The sequence below is a fragment of the Vanessa atalanta genome, chromosome 7 (assembly GCF_905147765.1).
Source record: "Vanessa atalanta chromosome 7, ilVanAtal1.2, whole genome shotgun sequence".
NCBI classification, from domain to species: Eukaryota; Metazoa; Arthropoda; class Insecta; order Lepidoptera; family Nymphalidae; genus Vanessa; species Vanessa atalanta.
Genome location: NC_061877.1, coordinates 11,118 through 31,920, shown reverse-complemented (window position 1 = coordinate 31,920; position 20,803 = coordinate 11,118). Strand labels below are relative to the sequence as shown.

General features: G+C 36.6%; 2 protein-coding genes across 2 annotated transcripts; both read right to left on the bottom strand.

The window, feature by feature from the left end:
* Positions 1–1,050: 1,050 nt before the first annotated feature.
* LOC125065368 (proteoglycan Cow) lies at positions 1,051–8,103 on the bottom strand. Its single transcript, XM_047672930.1, has 12 exons — positions 7,785–8,103; positions 7,071–7,125; positions 6,423–6,525; positions 4,175–4,288; positions 3,796–4,009; positions 3,642–3,714; positions 3,384–3,482; positions 3,191–3,289; positions 2,934–3,095; positions 2,704–2,844; positions 2,054–2,263; positions 1,051–1,964 (listed from the first exon to the last, which is right to left on the bottom strand). The coding sequence occupies exons 1-11, from the start codon at positions 7,884–7,886 to the stop codon at positions 2,121–2,123; spliced, it is 1,305 nt and encodes a 434-aa protein (XP_047528886.1). The 5' UTR covers positions 7,887–8,103; the 3' UTR covers positions 1,051–1,964; positions 2,054–2,120.
* A 3,883-nt stretch (positions 8,104–11,986) lies between these two features.
* LOC125065135 (inorganic pyrophosphatase) lies at positions 11,987–15,361 on the bottom strand. Its single transcript, XM_047672591.1, has 5 exons — positions 15,186–15,361; positions 12,912–13,516; positions 12,776–12,837; positions 12,337–12,446; positions 11,987–12,250 (listed from the first exon to the last, which is right to left on the bottom strand). The coding sequence occupies exons 1-5, from the start codon at positions 15,241–15,243 to the stop codon at positions 12,219–12,221; spliced, it is 867 nt and encodes a 288-aa protein (XP_047528547.1). The 5' UTR covers positions 15,244–15,361; the 3' UTR covers positions 11,987–12,218.
* Between the last annotated feature and the right edge of the window lie 5,442 nt (positions 15,362–20,803).

The following is a 20,803-nucleotide window of genomic DNA, read 5'->3' as shown; positions in this document are numbered from 1 at the left end:
AACCACCTGTCCTGTGCCAAAGATAAAGTTGATTGATTGTCATGCTTTTGTTTCTGTAATATGAACTAAATATGATATACACAAAGAGGGTTGATTAATTTCAACTTAACTATATGTTAAATCTTTATAAAAATAAAAAAGGGCTAAAGAATGGTGAGAGAGCTTAAAAAATATTACACTATAAGTTAATTTTAAGATATAATTATGTGGATGATATAATTGTCTGGACTGAATTTCTGCATGTGTAATTGTTGCCAGAACACAGAATCCATTTTTTTCGGAAAACAATATATTATGCTGTTTGCATGAAACATACCAAAGAGTATATAATTATTACGTTATAAAACATAGCCTACCAACTAACAATTCCAACCACAAGAGGAAAAAAGCCAAATAAACAACATTTGACAGCAAATTGACAGCTTGATCAATCTATGATATTCATTATGGATTTGCGAAAAATTTATGCGAGAATGCCTTTTGAACGTCGACGAAACTGTTGTCGGAATTTTGAAGGAAAATTAAGTTGAATTAATATATGAAATTAAATGAGAAAATTTCAAAAAATAAATAATGAAAGTCGCTCATTGCATCTGCATTAATTATTCGCTAACCTTTAAGCTCACGATCGTTACAGATATTTTAATATACCCTTATAAACGATTTAATAGAATAACATTAGATATATTTTATGTGGTAATCAAGTAGTAAAAACGTGCTTTTATTTCGATTTGAATAAAAGACGTGGGGCGCTTGTTACGATACCGCGATGTATTTAGTCCGTCCGTCACATAAGCATTTAATTTTTGGTGGGAATTTTACTTGAGGCATACAATTTCTGAGTCATAAAAAATATGCTGTTCTATTTGGTTTTTGTTATTAATTGTTATTCAATGTTCATTTAAAGTAGTTAATGTTATTATTGAATGTTATTTATTATTATAAAGTCGGATAGTTAATAGTCTATTAAAAAAAATCACTTATGGTCTGTAAGACTAGATATTCTTTATTAAAGAAATTATATAAGGACAAATTAAAATGCCAATAAAATAAAATTACATAGTTTATTTTGATGAAACTAGTGAAATGTTAAAAGGTGCAAATAACTATCAAATAATTTTAAGTAACAGGAGAGAAAATTACTATGTTTTATGTTGATTCAGTTATTGCAACTGTATAACGCTATTATTATTTTTAACATTTTTTATTTCAGTTAGTAAAAATATAATACTTAAGGGTGCAATATGATGTTTGTATGAGATACTATGGTCTAGATGTATTTTCCTAGCTCTAGATTACAAACTAGTTATATTGAACATTCATAAGCTTGTTATATAGTTAATTGAAATATTTTTAATGTTTGACCATTCACCGTATTTATGTAAGTACTATACTTAATTTATAAAGGCTACAGATGTCAGGACCAATCATTAGATAGATACATATATTAAGGAGCGAATTTCTTCTTTCTTTATTTAGGCCTATTTTAAGGATTTACAATTCACTGCATGTAATCTAACCGAATTTCATGACATCCCTAAGTGTAGTAATTATTGCGATTTACAATATTTTTAAACCACAATATAAATTTGATCATTAGGTAATAGTTGGTAGTAAGTACTTATTTAATAAAATGTTATATTATTATCAAATGAACTTAGTATTATCTTAAGATACTTATGAAAATATTCACGTGCTTTTTTAACGTTTTGTGTTTGTACTGATAAATAAATATTTTAATAGGCCTGTTTGGTAATATTTTATTTTTTATACAATTTTGTCGTATAGAAGTTAAAAGGTATATTAAGTACTTCTTTATATTGCCATATTTAAACCGATGTCTAGCATCTATTTATCTAAATAAATTAAATTTTAAAATTATTGCAAAATTTCAGTAAGGGGTTCTTTATGGTGTAGTCTTCATTGTCCCATCAAGCTGATGTGGCATCTCACTGTGAAGAAAGCTGTAAAATAAATAACCGTTTTAATTTTAAAAGCGGACAACGATCAATATACGGATAGCAATAAAATACGACCCGATAATATCCAATACCTGATGTTAGCGATAATTTTGAGTCGCTCAATAGGCTGGCGACACGACGCCCCGTGTGCGTCGGGAACTAGAACCGCAGCTCGTTCTCGCGGTCGCCGCTGCCCGGCGCGTCCTCGTCGTCGTCCGGCCCGCCCTCCCCCGCACCCGCCTCACCGCCACCCTCGTTCTCGCTTGTCTCGTCGCTGGATGCGTCGTTCGTCTCGTTTTCGCCTGTCGAAATAATCAAAAACACTTCTCATAAAATAAAAAAAAAGATTTCAAATTTGCTTTCAAGTCATAAATTACAAAAGAGCATATTTATTAAGAGGACAAGTAGGAAAAAAGTAATAAAAAAAATAATAATGAATACGGTGACGGTGTACCTGAATAGTGATTTATGCTTATAACTATAATATATTTTTTTAATTTATTCATTAGACTCTGTCTGATAAAATATTTTTATCCAAACGCTCGGGCACATGGGTATTTAGCCTGCAGAAGAAAGAAGTCTCTCATGTATTATTATTACCTTAGCATACGACGGTAGTAGATACAAAATTTTCACACTACAAGCTACTCGTATGCAATCTCGAGCGAGAACAGTCTCCAAATTAGACAATCGGCGATCAAAACCAACGGTCTGCCCTCGTATCATCGTGGACGGTACGCACCGGGACATAGCGGCGCTCCCTTCGTGCGCGAGCCGACGCGCTCCACCCCGTGCGCGTCCACGCACCAGCACACGCCCAGCGCCGCGTGGCACTGCCGCGGACGGTAGAAGCCGCGGGCGTCGCAGGAGGGCACGTAGGCGCCTACGCAGAGGTGGTTTCGATTACATTTAAACGGCTCCCCGTGCCGACATCGGAACTATCGATCAAACGCAAGAGACAGCTGTCAGAACCTGGCGGCGGCGCGGGGTGTGCGCGAGCCAGCGCGGCGCACGGGCGCGCGGCGCGGCGCAGGCACGCGCACCACGCCGCGCGCGACAGCCCGCCCTCGCCCGCGCCGCCGCCGCCGCACGACGCCAGGAACGGCCGCAGGCAACGCTCGCGCTCGTCGTGTCCTGAACGGAGATTCATTTAGTTTACGTTTTGACTGGACGCAAGGAACTACAGAAAAAGTACATCGTGGTCTTTGATTCTGTCGAGCGTTACTCACGCAGGGCGTAGAGATCGGCGGGCGACAGGATACCGTCGCCGGCCGTGTCTAGATGTGAGAACATCCAGCGTACTTCGGCCTTGCAGTCGTGTGGAAAACCTGCGTCAGTCGAAATATTGTAACGTTTAGGATTTCGTAAAAATTAAGTAGAGACAAATATTATTGTAAAACTAAATTTTAATAACTAAATTACCTTCCTGCGATGGTGGAATGCCCCCGGCTTCATCCATCAGCACCGAGAACCAGTCCAACAGCCTGTTGGCCATTTTATCCAACGCGCAACCTTCAGCGTCTGAAATTGTTTTTAAGTCAAATTGAAATTATTGCAATTAATGAATTATTGAACACATAAAATTAAATTGTATTTTTATTTTCAGTAGGACACTCAACAGACCCTAGATACAATATCACATTTTTGGATTCTGTCTTAAAATTAAATTTCAAAGTAAACCTTGTGACTGTCGCCGGAATGAGCGTTCTGGCAAGACTTCATTTTGTGATTCGAGGCGGCGACGCCGTCGATCCTGCAAGACCATAAGCAATACGTTAGTCAGTCGGATGGCTGTCTCGACGCAAGGAGCCGGTCAGCTCGAGCGAGTGGCGACCTCGTCGTAGGCGGCGCGGACGCGGTGCGGGCGAGGCGCGTGTGCGGGCCGCGGCGTGCGCGCGCACGGACAGAACCCGCGGCACGCGAGGCGCACGGGCGGCGCCGTGCGGTGGACGCAGTTGTGCAGGTCCAGGCGGCACAGCGACGAGTACGTGCGGTTGTCGGAGCCGCACAGGAAGGCGGCGCGGGCGGCCCCGCCGCAGCCCACGCATCTGTGCCGGACAACAACGATCGTTTCTCATCAAAAGTCGCATGAATGTCGGATATATCGATACGTCGAATTATAAGTAATCATGATACCTGACCAATATTTTCTTAAGCGAAGATTGAAACCTGAAGTTTTTGTCTGCTTTTGTTATCGAGAGCCGTAATCTCACCTGTCGGAAGAAGAGTGTACGGATGAACTGTGATCCGAAGACCGTGTTTCGTAAAACACGTCTTCGTCATCACCCCGGTCCCAGGTGCTGACCGTGCCCGCTACTATTATATCACTGTAATAGGAAACGTACAAAAACGTATTACTAGCTTAAGCTTATTTCATTATTGTTTGTTTATATTAACATAGAATCAGTTTAATTTAACTCGACATATTTATTTAAATGACAAAAGCCTTATTGTAAATCTGGTTCGTTTAAAAGGAGCGGTTGGAGTGCGAGTCTCTGGCCATTTCTTCTTGCTGGAAGCAGTTTTTCGAAACGGTATCACCGTTTCGAAAAACTGCAACTGCGTTGAAATTATGACGTTTAAAAAAGATTTATTGTAAGGTTACTTGAATACAATACATTTCGGCTTGGTTTGATTTATATTATGTCGATAATAGAATAGTAAATATAAACTCAAACTCAAATTCCTTTATTCAATATAGAAGCATTACACTTATTGATAGTCAAATTAAACACTCGGACCTGAGAAGAACCGGCGAAAGAAACTCTGCGAGTCATTTTTTTTGTCAATCTAATTAAATACATAATATATTGAATATGAATAGAAATAGCCAGGAGGCGATCGTTTCATTCCCAAGGTGTGCTATCAATCATAAAATCACTAATAACTACTAATACTATACAAGAGACCTTTCGCACTAACTCAAGCGTTCCTTAACATTTTTTTTTATTTGGCAACAGAAGCATTTTGAACGCTATCTGAAATCCTGTTGTAGAACCGTATACATTGCCCCACAAATGAGTTACTGATTCTATGCAGTCGAGTACCAGGAGTAAGAAATTTGTGTTTGTTCCTTGTACCAATGCCATGAGAATCACATTTTCGCATAAAATCATTAATATTTTTCCGTACATACAAAAAATTACAGAATATATATTGAGAAGCAACAGTTAATATCTTGATATCTTTACATTTATACCTTAATGATTCTTTGGCTCCTAGGTTATAGATTGCGCGAATAGCCATTTTCTGCAGCACAAAAATAGTACGGATAGGAGCTGCGTTACCCCAAAGCATAATACCGTAAGACATTATACTGTGAAAGTAATTGAAATATAAGTATTAAGCGAGCCGTATCAACATCGGTAAATAATCTAATTTTTTTAGACCGCAAATGACGCAGAACTCAGTCTACTCGCCAATCCGTTAATATGGGGGGCCCATTGCAACTTGCCATCAACAGTAAGGCCAAGAAATTCAGTTGATTCAACTGGATCCATCGATTCCCCATTGATAAGTATACCAGCTTTTACATTTTGCACTACTGCTGTACTAAATTTTACAATTTTTGTTTTTTTATTATACGGCCTAAGATTATTTACACTAAACTAGAGTACTATATCAGAGATAGCATAGTTTACATCGTCATACTGTACCTGTTTTATATTAAGTTAATCATTAAATCTTATAATTATTTAAAGTATCTAACACGGCCAATTTATTATGAAATATTCACCCGATAAGACACCTGATACAGAAGTGTCATAGAACATACATTCTGATATATTGAATACTTGTGAATTTATTTAATTCTGACATCTCTGTGTAGGTACAGCTCGTTGTCTGTTCATTTCAATGTGCAGACTCGATTAAGATTCAAACCGTGAAAAGTGAAGTATTCGGTTTTGTCAGAATTATTACATTAATTGTGACTATGCGTATTTTTATTTTATTTTATAATGCCAATTATAAATGCAACTTGTCGTTAGCGAAGCTATAATCCTGTATAATTTATTATTTATAGAATTTATCTATCTATGTCCTATTATAAGACTCAACGGGTGTGATGTCGATTTTAATAAGCCATTCGTGTAGAAATTATACAGCGTTGGTAAATTCAAGTCTCTGGAACGGGATCATTCGGATGGGTCCAAAGTTGATGAAACTTTAAAACTACTATTTACAGAGCAAACGCCCATCCTCGGATCCGGACAGTGCGGTAAACATACATTATATTATTTAACTTGAATTCTAGATTCAATAATATAATACTAATAATAATAGTCGATTGAAGAACATTGATATATTTTTCAATTAAATTTGTACTGTAATTTGTATTTGTTTATTCAAATTATTTTTTTGATTTTTTTCTTGGGAGGCACAAATGAGAGTATGTGTATATTTCGTCCGAGTTCATACTCTGAACGAGACAGCAGCCGGTAAAAGTTTTACAAAACTTACCCTCTGCGTAGTACGTCTTTCTTGTTTGAGCACAGAGCGGTGAAAGCGTCCCGCAAAAGACAGACTTCACGCTTTTTACAAACGAGTGTGCGGCACATTGGATCTGAAATAATAAAACTTTACTATTGGTCGTGAGTAGGAGCTATTGTAATATAAAAGGGCTAAATGTACTGTGTAATTAAACTGAGTTCAAATTAAAATAGTACATGCAGGCTGCAGTTCTCACTGCTCGTATGTCTCGCAGTTCTTATTTTTTCTTTCTAAATGAAAAAAAAACGAAATAATAAATATAAAAAAGTACCCAGGTAAAACACATAAGAATACAATAAATGATAACACTTTTCGCATTCTAATGAAGCAGTCTCGTTTCTGCAGTGCTAAAACTATGTTTGCTGCTGTGAGAGTCCCTGACTTATTCGCCATTCTCGGAGCAAAGGCACCTTCATTCTGGCAATTTTGACTACTATCGATCACGATTAAAGTAATGCTTTTTTAAAGCAAAATTGAAAAAATAATTTGAAATATTGTACCCGTATCCATCGTATCGACCGCATCGATACAGCCAAAATAATACAGGAACAATATTACACTATAACGATATACTTATTTCTTGTACAATGTGCATTTTAACTCAGAGTTAGGACTTACTTTCAGGATCGTAAACATATCTGCGAGGTCGGCGCGCATGCGTCAGCGGAGCCTCCTGCAATACACAAGTTCATTAATTGGAGTAAACAATTTTATCGACACGTAGATAGGTATTACAATACATGTATCTAGATCCATATCATACATGGCAAATATTGACCTGCAATCCACATCTTGTCAGCAGAAAATTCTTGGTGCCTATAAGATCGTGATCCGATCTCATTTAAAGCACTCGAGTAGAAATCCTGTTCGTAATAACCAGGTCTTTTTATTTGTAGGACTTAACCCTTCGTGCGAAACTAAAATGCTTTACTCTATTTTCTTCGGTTCGAGCACAATAATGCGCTAATTCGATTGACACTAGAGGTCAAGGTGAGATTGTTATTTTATACCAGTAGGTAGACTTTATATAAGTATTGTGCGACATCTCATAGACAATTTCGCAATTTCGAAAAAGTATTCAGTGCAGTATTTATAATCCTTCAACGATTACGATTTATTTATACTTGTGTGACCATAACGTAGGTATTCGAGGCGGCAAAAAATAATAGTAATTTGAGTCGCAGATACAGTCATTAAAGAAAACACTAAACCACCATCTCCAACCGCACCCGTACGACAGCATTAGATTCAAAACGAAGTCCTACAGGAAGTAGGTCGATGTATAGTGGCCGTATCATAACAGAAACCGGAGGCGCTGGAATAAAAATGTACCGGAGTATCGTCGAACTCAAAGTCCTGGTCGAGTCTTCGCGGTGAGGCTGCCGTCAGCGCCAGCAGCGCGGCCGCCGCCGAGGCCCACAAGCTCGCGCGCATCTCGCAACAGTTCAGAGTGCAGCCCGCTCCGCGCGCCGCTCTCCGGGACACTGCCGCGCGCGCCCGCCGCCCGCTCTCTCGCGGGCCGCCAGCCGCCACTACTCGCAAGTCGCAGCGCGCAACGTTGTTGCCCACATGTTCCAATACTCTCAGAGGAATCGTTTTAACTTCACGATTCAAGTGTGTTACAGTTGCTCTTAAACTTAAATGACTTGCAAATATGACTTCACACTTTTGTTATCTTTATCTGTAGCTTAAAAATATGAATTTAAATTTTCATGTCCCTAACAAATAAAAAAGTTAAAACTAAAAGTTGTAAAGTTGTCTCTTATTACGATAAAGTAAGTTTTCTGATATTATATATGCATTTGAATAGTTCTACTAAAGTAGGCATATCTGCAAGAGATAACATTCTATGTTTCATTCTATGAGGCTCGACCGGTATCCCATGTCTCCGCGTCCCCTCTCCGCGGCGGTCGAGCCTTCGCCGCCCTCGGGTGGAGTGCGGGACGGCGGTCGGGCGGTCGGGCGACGGGAGAGGAGGATAGGAATGGGATGAGAGGAGCGGTCGAGCGGTGTCGATGTGTACCGTGTAGTCACCGAACCACCGAGTGCTGTGCGTCGGCCGTCGAGTAGAGATAGCGTTGTGCCGCGACTCGCGAGACTCACGGTCGCGCCGCAGCGGCGCCGCTCTAGCGATCGATGCTTAAACACGAGGCTCGACTCTCGACAATCGACATGCACCCACGCACCGCGACCTTATATAAGCCGATACACCGTCTACTTGTACTTACTGTCGATGCATCCGATTTCGCAAATCTAGGTAGGTAGGCCCTGCACAAACGACGCATTGTGTATCGTTTTAACCCAATTACCTCAGCACCGCAGCTATCGAATTCAATGTGATTATTTAATAAATGTAATTAAATTAATTTGTACATGAAGTATGACGTGTTATATTATGCATTTCCCGTATTAATTCAAGTATTGTCTAACATTTATTATGAGTATTGTGCTTTTGGTAAACTGAAAAATTTACACTATGTTCATTGTTTTTTTTTTAATTGAACTGATGTTTTTTTTTTTGCCGCCACTACTAATAAGCATAAAGTGTTGGTTCAGTGCAATTGGATTTTAATGTTATTTTCAATTATATTATATTTCAATTATACTATACATTTACTTAACTCAATGTATCAGAAACTTAAAATTACTTAATATTTGGCTGCCCTATATCTTCAATCTAAATATGGACATCTATTTTGCAGATTTGTGATGATTTTCGTTTTGTACTCACGATGATTCGTAACGAAATAATTGACACTAATTTTGCCCCGTATTGTGTAACCCTATCAACTGCGATGGAGCAGCACGAATCTGGAACAATCAAAGATAACATCGCCACGTTTAATTTCGTACTTACATACATCGTATTTACATACCTGTTCCATTACAGTAGATACAAACTCTGTCCCACGATCTGTAGCTATGGTGTTTGGTATCCCGAACCTTAATATAAAATTTTTAACTAATGCTTTTGCTATACTTACCATGTCCTTATTTTTTTGAAGACATTGAAGTGTTAAAATGTAGCAATTGTCTTCAATGTCCTTTTGCAAAGGTCCTACGACGTCAAGATAGATCTTTTCAAAAGCATGTGAAGCCGTTGTAGTTATGTCCATGGGCGCCTTGACATACCTACAATGTTTCATTTTTTGACACTGAACGCACTTGCTAACAAATGTTTTAACATCTTTATCCAAGCCTGGCCAGTAAAATTTTCTTTTAATATTATTTGTCATTCTACGCACACCTGCATGACCTGCGGTGGGTAGTAAATGAAAGTCATGTAATATGTATTTTCTTTCTTCCCCATCATATATTCTTTTAACTCCTCTCAGAACATAGATTCGTGGACCAGTCCTTGCGTTCTTTTATTTCTTTTATGTAATTTTCAATTTCATTATTCTTTACTATGCATAGTTCATTTATTTTTCTAGTTTTACAAAATTCTCCTAAATTAGTCACAAATTCGGCTCGCGTAAATTGTGCCCTAAAGTTAAGATTAATATATAATATTTTTCTACGTAGACTATAAATAAAACATTCTTTCTCTTCGTATAAATTATCATTATTTTTCAATTTATTTAACTCCTCATTATTTATAAAAGTCATTTCCACTGAATCATTTGGTATCTTTAGTACCTCAACTACTCGTGGTTGATCAGGCCACGATTCGTTCGGTTTACTAATTTTAAATGTATTATCCTGCTCTACTTTATTTTCTAAACGCCTCTTTTGGCCTCTAGTCATAACTAACAATATTTCTTCGTTCATTTGTTTTAAAGTGTCCGATGTTATGCTAATTCTAGACAAAGCGTCCGCTAGGCTATTATCCTTACCTTTTACATATATAATTTTAAAGTCGTATTCTTCTAGTGCTAACCTAAACTTAAGAAGTCTACTTGAGGGGTCTTTCATTGAGAATAGATATAATATAGGTCTATGGTCTGTCATAATCGTAAAAGATCTACCGTATACATATGGTCTAAAGTATTTTACTGCCCACACTATAGCTAGTAACCCTTTTTGAATAGTGGGGTAGTTTGTTTCGGCTTTATTAAGAGGTCTGCTTGCAAAAGCTACCGGTTTCGTATTTTGATTACACAAAACAGCGCCAATTGCTGTACCTGAAGCGTCAGTTTGAATGACAGTATTGTGTCCTCTCAATATGGTGCAAAAGTTCTGGCTTGGTGGGTGGTAGAGTTGACGCATCGTAGGACCAAAATATCTTCTTTTTTAAAACTTATTTCGAATCGTTGCAGGATCTATGTGATTTTTCGAATAACTCAAAGCGAACTTTGTTGACGTCGTCTTTGTTTTTCAACGAGTAGGTACATTCTACAGGCGAACTCTTCAATACCTTTATAAACTGCAGTTTTGGTGTTGATTTGAGGCGGCGAAGTTTGTATTAATTAATAATTTTTTTTAAATTAAATTACGAAAAACCTCGAGAACGATCCATGTCTCCAAGATTTTTATGAATAACATTAATTTCACGGGATTTATTTTTCGTGCTTAAATTTATTACAATTTCAGTTTCTTCTTTTCGGAATTCTGTCATATTTGTTTACAATTAGTATTAGGTATTTTAAATCGAAAAATATTAAATTTAAAGTTGTATGTATATGGAGACATAATGACGTCATATCGATATTTTCGGGTTGGTGGATACTCCATACGCAGCATGATATTGGTCGGACAAGTTGACCACAATTTTTAAATTAACGTTACTAAACAAATTTCGAAAAACGAAACTTGTATGTATGAGTCATAGTGACGTCATATCGACAATTCCAGGAATCGAGTATTCGGAAACGCAGTAGCGCCGAAACATTTCGCATTAGAACAGTTTGTCGGACTCATCGCAAAAAAGGCACTCACAAAGTTTTACATTTGTATATGACAAAACAATTTAAGGTACTTTTTCTGGGGCCTATATCTGCTAAGAAACGATTTCAATAATTAATGTATGTAATTGCACCTTACGTAGTTTTATATATTGGTAATTAAAGATTACAGACCATCTATAGACAGCTTTGGACATACAAAATATATATGTTTTATAATAGTAAGTGTTAAATAGAAACAAAGACACATATTCACTTCTCCAGCGTAATCAGTGTAAAAACGAATGCTTTTATGAATGCGAGAGCATTGGACTTTATAAAGCAAATCTTCTTTGAGACATATAACTAATTATATCTCGTGAACAAGACATTCGTAGATAATGTCGAAATATCGAGCTCCACCAAATAAAAATAAAAAACATGATAAATATCCCGTTTCAAATACTTATAGTAATAACAATAACCATTTTAATTTAAAATCTTATATAAGACGAATTGTCGAGTAGCTCTAACAAAATAACTGATTTGGGCAGGACACGTGATACGTTTTGTATACTTTCATGACATGTTCATTTTCTCATTTTTAGTAGTAAATTGAAAGATGTAAAAACAAAACATGTCTGAAACTGTCTTCAATCATGAGCATCGAAACAAATTATGAGCAGTAAATTAGGAAAATAAAAGAACGCATTAAAAAATATATCTATAATTTACTCTTACATGACAACTTAAATAAGTTAACAACAAAATCGTAACGTCTGCTCAACAAACAGTGTACCACAGTACTAGTTGCAGCCGTTACGACGACACGGCTACAGGTATATAAATATGACATGAGAAAACTCTCAGCAGCAAATGCACAAATGGATACTCCAGCAACGACCTCGTCGCCTCCAGCCGAACCGCCGTCGGGCGCTCCGCGTTACAGGTTCGACACGAAATGCCACTTGTCCACTGAAACGATAATCATAATATACTAATGGCCTGTGCGTGCGTGCGTGTGCGTGCGTGCGTGTGCGTGCGCGTGCGTGCGAGCGTACCGGTGGCGGGCAGCGCGTGCGGCAGCGCGGCGGGCGGCGCGCCGGCGAGCACGCGCGCCGCCTCCGCGCGCTCCACGCGGCCGGCGCTGCTCTCCACGCTCACGTTCATCCTGCGAACCGCGAACCGATGGACGATCAGTATTCGTGGACTGACTGCAGACTTTTTAGTCCGGCGTGAACGTAAAATCTACATACCGAATCGCTCGTAGCGGTGAACGAAAAATTTATAGAGTTTTATTGAAATAATACCCATAATTAATAATTTTGAACAAAATAACACTCGTTTGTTTGTAGAGCGATGAAAGATATTTTTAATTTTCTGCTTACAAATACGATAACAATCTATATTTCGTTTCTTATTCGAATCAGCCAAGGAATGAATGAAGCGTCGGTAACTTTCGGAATTGAGTACTGTTTCAAACCGTGTTACGGTACTCACTTGCAGATGTCAGAGGCGCCCGCGACCTCACCGTTCACAAGGCTCTTCCAGAACTGGTGCACCTGTACCCATAAAGCAAACATTTGAATCTCCTTTATCAATAAGAAACCATTGTAATTTTGTTTTAAGTCCTCACCTCGTCGACGACCTTGTGTGCGAAAGCGGAGTCTTTGGCTTCGCCGTCGAAAGCGAACTGGTTCACCGGCTTGCCGTCGGGCACCTTGTAGAGCCGGAACCACTCCACGGTGGCGCGCAGGAGGCCGGGGAACAGCGCCTCCACGTCGGCCACGTCGTTCAGCCGGTCGGCGGACGGGTCGCGAGTGTCGATCGCGATCAGCTTCCAGTCCGTCTCGCCCTCGTCGATGAGCGCCAGCGTGCCGAGGATCTTGACGGGCACGACGTCCCCGCGCGCCGCCACGCGCTCCCCGATCTCGATGACGTCGATGGGGTCGTTGTCCCCGCGCGCCTGCGTGCCGGCGTCCACGTGCTGCGGGTTCTCCCACGTCTGCGGCAACGCGCCGTAGTTCCAGATGTAGCCGTGGTGCGGAAACACATTGCATACGAAACGTAGTGCGCCTTTCTTCACATCCTGCTTGATAGGGTTGAGAGGCTCGCCGAGGCTGATCTCCATTTTGGCGTTGGACCAGCGGGGCACTTCCACCACCATGTTCGCGATGCGCTTGGCGCGGTCCGCCCACAGGGGGATGTCGTGTAGTGGAGAGACAGGGCCGCTTTCATCTTCTGTAAACAATTTGCAAGAGACTTTTTGAAAACAATCTTATTATAATATGTCATATCCATTTAATTCTCAAATGTGTCATCTTAGTTTTAAAATGACAGCTTGTAATTATTCATTTCTATAAAGCTAAATGTGTTGTTGTCTAGTATTCATTGTCAAAAATAGCCACACAACAGCAATAGTTATAATGATAGGCTTTGCGTTGTGTGTCCCCATGAATAATGAAAGGTAAAGTTAGCATTACATTTGGATTATAGTTTCCACTTGTATTTTCAGTTGATTTTTATAAAATTTAATAGATGTAGTATTATTTTTCTCTTAATTATCAGATTTACATATTAAATGTAAGGTATTATATCAAAATGATATTGGCTGTTTTTTTACTAAAGTTACTTGTTTAAGAAATTGTTTATACGAACAATATTTGCATCGATAATAATTATATACAGCAGCCTGACAAGTTACAAAATGAATGTCTATATTCATGTCAAGGCTGAAAGTAAAAGTAATTAATTAATTTAAGTGGCTATATTTGAAATTTAAATTAGCACTACATAATAGCTTAAGTTATTTATTATCAACTCCTATGGATACCTAATTTTCAAATTACAAATATGGTTAAGATGTGGACACCTCTACTCATTGTATCTAAAATGTATTGTGCTCCAACACATTCAAATATAGCATCCATGAAATTATGAGACTTTTTTTGCTATTTATAACAATTAAGTTCCAAGAAAAAGTCTAAGAAAACGAGTGAAAATTTTAAAAGTTGGTAGAATTATTGATTATTTACACAAAAAATGGACAGTTTTAAAAGATACAGTAGATTGTTATATAAATTGTTTGCTTAGATAAAATGTTGATAACATATATCGAATGAAATTATTGTTAACTAATTATAAATCAGATCACATTTATTATCAATGATACTATTACTAAGAGCAATTCACACTTTATGACTACAACAAAATTTGGCTAATTTTGGTGTGTTTGTAAGCTATTTAATTAATATTGATATCATGTTATGTATTTACATCTTGTGTTCAAGTACTGCGACAACAAACGCTTCCTTGTAAATTGACACAAGCTGCTATGTCTATTTGCATTATATTTATAAAAAATAATTAACAACCAGTCCAGACGCAAATTGTATAACATACAATTCTACCATTAGTATATGTATACTAGTACAGTAATCACTTTAGGATGACTCTTTTTTTATTAGCTTTATATGAAATAATGAATGCAAACTTACTTTTTGTTTTTTTTTCTATCTTAATAAGTAAATATAAATAAGATTAATATAATGATGATTGCTATCTCAGAATACCAAGTGTGAAACAAATGCTACAGCATTATAATTTCTTTATATTGAAAAGTATATTTCAAAATAAACTATATTTTATAATTATAGTTTTATTATTATAATAATTTCATTATATTGCGTTTTATTTTTGTTAGCAACGATGACTTCGGGAAATGACTGATGTATTAATGATTAGCGCAAGCTACTGACAAAGTCAAAGGTCAGACTTTTCGCTCAAATGCGGTTTTAATTCTATTGACGTGTCCCTAGCCCACAGACGATCACGATACTGGTGCACCCGGAAGTATGACAGCTTGTAAGATAACACACTGTAAATGATAAGTCTATATTTGACTACTTACTAAAATAGACCCGGTAGTCAGGAGAATAAGGTGATCCTCTCTCTTCAGCGATGTACATCTTTACACTTGATAATTTGTTTGAAACCGTAGTTACTGCCGTACGAGTGATAACCGCTACAGCCGGTTTACACAGCTGATTAACGAATGACACGACCCGAGGAACCGCCAACGAAACGCGTGTTAGTGACATTTTTGATTTTGACGTTAAGCAAGGACGACCATCTTGAAGAGATGTTTTAATCTATTTTATATAGATAAAAAATTTATGAATTATACCGTCCTTTCAAAATTTTCAGCTTATTGGTTATTTTTTTATGGACGAATGATTACAATATTTTATATGAAAATGAAATAAACAGAAGAAATAAGGAAATATTATACTTAAATACTATATATAATGAATTCTTTTCGTCTTTAATTTTATATAATCTCTTATAAAATAAATACAACTTACTAATGCTAATGTTTAAAAATATATTCCATGCATTGGCTTGTCAAATTGATCTGATCAAATAATTGAACTCGACTTAAAATGTGACAGTTGACTGCTGGACAGAATCGATTTAAATTTTAACTATAATTATAACTGTAACAATCGCCGACGTATGAATTAAGATAAACAAATTTTAGGTTTATATATTTCATGCGATTTGTATTGTGCACTACGAATAATTTTGATCAATATATCTTTATTTATAATACAATAATAATATTACCCTTAATTACTTAAGTATCGTTTAGTGTTACTTCCAAAGTTCCGATAATAGTTTTTTAAAAAGGCAATTTTTTCGCAAATCTATAGTGTACATCATAAATCAAACGAGCTCTCGACTATCACTATCAAATGTTGTTTATTTGGTTTCTGTCCTCTTGTGGTTGGAATGGAGTATAGAAATAACAGTACCCAGTATTGTTGTGTTCCGGCTTGAAGGGTGAATGAGCCAATGTAACTACAGGCACAAGGGACACAGCACCTTAGTTCCCAAGGTTGGTGGCGCATTGGTGATGTAAGGAATGGTTAATATTTCTTACATCGCCATTGTCTATGGACGGTGGTGACCACTTACCATCAGGTGGCCCATTTGATCGTTCGCCTATCGATACCATAAAAAAATGTTCTCTAGAGAAAACTTCTCAAAACGCGATCTAGCGATATATTTTTTTAATAGTTGGATTATAAATTAGATGACATAATGAAGATTTATCCCTACAGCGAACTCGTACTCTTTAGTTCTTACTTTTAATTTCGAACAAATTTTTGACATGAAAGTTCTTGTCGAAACACAACAGTGCTAAGCATTTATGTTTATTATATTTATTTATTTATATTATTTCGCGGTAGATTTTGAGTGAGTGTTTCCTAAACAGACGGGCTTGCTCATAATAGCAAAGTACTTAAAATCAATTTTAATTAATCAAGTTTACGGGAGCAAGACAGACTTACAAGTGATAAAGATTCCTAGGTGATAAACTTGAGATAGTGTTGTTTGCTGATGATACTTCTTTAATTTTTAAAATAAAAAGACGTCTTTCAATATATGACGATGTGAACAATACTCTCTCTGAAATAGAAATATGTTTAGTGTTAATAATTTAATGTTAAATAGTAAAAAGACTAAATGTATTAAATTCACTACTCCCAATGTAAGATGTGTCAAAACGAGTGTACGTCAACAGAGTTCCTTGGTATGACAATAGACTCTAAGCTCCAATGGGGCCCCCATATAAATAAATTGGCGAATAGACTCAGCTCTGCAGCCTATGCGGTAAAAAAAAATAGACTTTTGACTGATGTGGATACGGCTCGCCTTGTATACTTCAGTTATTTTCACAGTATAATGTCGTATGGCATCCTACTCTGGGGTAATGCAGCTGACATTAATACTATTTTTGTACTGCAGAAGAGGGCTATTCGTGCAATTTATAACCTGGGCCCAAAAGATTCGTTAAGAGGTAAATTTAAAGAAATTAAAATAATGACTGTCGCTTCTCATATGTTTTTGATAATGTTATGTATGTACGCAAAAACATAAATGATTTTCCCAGAAATTGTGACGTACATTCTATTAACACTAGGAACAAGAATAAACTTGTTACTCCAAGTACCCGATTACACAAGATTAGTAAGTCTTTTTTGGGGCAATGTATACGTTTTTACAACAGGATTCCCAGAAAACGTTCAAAATCATTCAATTATAAAATTCAAAAGAATCGTTAAAGAGCGTTTGTGTTTTAACTTTGACTTATCAAAAAATATTTTTTTAATTTAAAATAAAATATTCAATTATTATTCAAATTGACCCGACCGAAGAGATGTTCATGTTAGAATCGAATGTTCCCTGTTTAACCAATCGTTTCCCAAGACATTCGAACCCAAGGCATGGAAACTTAACATAATGTTAACTTACATTCCATTGATTGAGCATTTCTTTCTATTGTCTTCATGTATTAATAAAAAAAATATATATAAATTAATGCATAACTCCTCCCCCTTTATTTTGAAACCGTCAGATACATCTGAATTCTGAAGGTTTCGACCCTTACTTAAAAACGTATCTTTCAAATTTATCCAAATTAAAATTAAACATATAACAATTAATATGAAGTATAAAATTAGGTTCCTTATGCGAACACTATTATAGTAAATGTAGTGCTTAGCGATTCCACGACGACGTCCAGTGCGATTCGTCCTTGACACTTTCCCCCGCGTTCAGCGGTGCCAATGTGTGGGGAATTCCCCGAATTGCGGGGAATCGCAAGTGATCGGGGATTGGTGTGGGGATTGTCACTATGCGGGGAAAACGAGGGGAATTTTATACTTATATTATAAACATAAAATGACAGGTAATTTATTCTTTAGCCGTTCTTTTGTTAGTACGAAAATTGAAATTTTAGTCGTTTATTAGTTAGCATTATACTGGAAGCATTCGTAGCAGCCCAGAATTTAGATGATGAATGGCGAGCTGACGCTATGCTGGATTTCACTGAGCACGGGCTTGATGTGGACATCGATGCTGAATACATCGTTGTCCACACCCTAAAGGCCTGGAGAACCTTTAAGGAATGGTGAAAAGTATTCTCTTTTAAAAACACCGCAGGACAAGATTTGTTTCCAAATTTGAAGAAAGTAATCCAGTTTTTACTAGAGATGAAACGGATAGCAGTTTGGCCGGATACCGGATATTCGGCCGACTATGTGGCCGGATAGCCGGGTATCCGGTATCCGGCCAAACTGCTATCCGTTTCATCTCTAGTTTTTACTCGTGCTTCCATTCGCTAATGCACCAGTCGAAAGGAAGTTCAGTCTTTTTTTTAAATTAGCAGCCTTTAAGTTTCCCACTGTTGGTCTAAGGCCTCTTCTCCCTATTGGGAGAAGGTTTTGGAGCATATTCCACCACGCTGCTCCAATGCGGGTTGGTGGAATATACATGTGGCAGAATTCCGTTGAAATTAGACACATGCAGGTTTCCTCACGATGTTTTCCTTAACCGCCGAGCCTGAGATGAATTATAAACACAAATTAAGCACATGAAAATTCAGTGGTGCCTGCCTGGGCTTGAACCCGAAATCAGTTTTTTTTTTTATGGCATTGGTTGGCGGGCGAGCATATGGGCCTCCAGATGGGAAGTGGTCACCACCGCCCAAAGACAAAGGCGCTGTAAGAAATATTAACCTATGCGCCACCAACCTCGGGAACTAAGATGTTATGTCCCTTGTGCCTGTGATTACACTGGTTATTTAAAAAATATTAAAACATTAAATTGAAACAGACTACACACAGACACGACAGTTTCCCTAATGACTTTGACTAGTAGAGACGCAATAAAAAACCAGGGACAGGGGGTAAAAATAAAAAAAAAGTAAAATATATATATATAAAAAAAAAATCAATACTAAAACCTACCTAAAAGTAATGATAAGGCAGATTGGGTGTAATTAATAGTTCCATACTTTGCACCACTGTCAAAGATTTCCGTAAGAAAATGTAATATTATAGGTACTGATGGTTTCATATAATCGAAAATATTTCGTAAGTAATAATTCAACCAATTTCTTATTGAACAATCATATTGTTTAAATGTTTTTTTACTAATCGAGGCTAATATTATATCGATAGAATGAGGGGAAATAAACTTTCTTAATAAAGTTTGCTGGATAATTTCACGGCAATTAGGGAGAGTCTCTTGTGAAGCCTGTGTGGTAATCTGAAAGAAGGTATTAATACATTAGGATTTGGTTCGAATTGTAAAATTTCACTTATAGCCATTTCGTTTATTAAAGAAAACCAAGCTTGAGAGGGTCAATAGGGAACCACAACGATTCCTTCTGCCTTATCGTTAATAATTTTTTGCAACATTTTTAATATGGTGGAAATGTATTAAATGTTAGTTTTTGCCAAGATACGGTAAAAGCGTCTATCACCCTTGCGTCAGGATCGTTTATCCAGGTCACGTAAGTTTCACATATTGCATTACACCGACTAGCAAATATGTCTACCTCGGGTTTACCGAATTTTTGTATAATTTGCTTATATTGACTAACTCCATATTCCCATTCCGTATCCCTAAATTGTTTTCTGGACATAGCATCTGCTTTATCATTATTTTTACTGCTGATCTAAGAAGCAAAAACTAACACTTTTCTTTCTACACATCACTGCCAAATCATACGAGAGATTTTGTTCAAATGAGGACATTGTTGTTGAGGAAATTGAGTGAAAATGCAGTTACATTATCAACTTGCAATCAAATTTCACAATCAAAAAGATCTTTACAAAAACCTTTTAAGGGGACTACATGAGCTAAATGCAAGTTTTATAATGCAAAAAATTACATGATTCAATGCAGTAAACCAAATGAAAAAAATATATGATAATCTTCAAGATACATGCTAGTTATGTTATTTTGAAAACATGATGTAATTAATTTGGTACGATAGAAAAAAATCACAAAGTTACCTCTAAAAAAAATTAACTAATAATAACTGTACTTATATACATTAAAAACTTCTGGTTTTTTGTCAGATTATTCTACAAGCAATATACTACTTTAACTTGTGTGTTACTTTTTTTTTTTTGTAGTAAAATCAATAGATTTTTTTTAAATACGATATTCCTCTTAAACCGAAAAAAGCTGTCATAAGTTCCACTTCGTTTATTTATTTCAAAACTATTCAAATAACCAAATGCTGATTCAGTATTACAGTTTACACCCTATCCTTTAGTTGATGAATCTGAATATATCTTTTTACTAGATTTTTTTTTTTTTTTAAGAAGTGCATGTCGGCGTTTCGCCAGAATTCTGCCCGGGATTCATTTGGAAAATGCAGAGAAACACCTTTTCATTAACAGATTTAATAAGATCAATAGTGGATAGTTATACAATTGTCCTAAGAATGCCCGCCTGAACATACTTTTTTACTAACTAAAACTATTACATCCTTTTTTTAATATCAACAACAAGACCATATTTATTTTGTTACAAACATAATAACTATTAATGGCTTATAATAATAAAAAAATAATATAAAATTATTTTTGATCTTAATTAAAAATCGAAATATATTGTAATTAGCTTAATTATTTATCACTATCTATATTAAAAATATACCGCACTAAT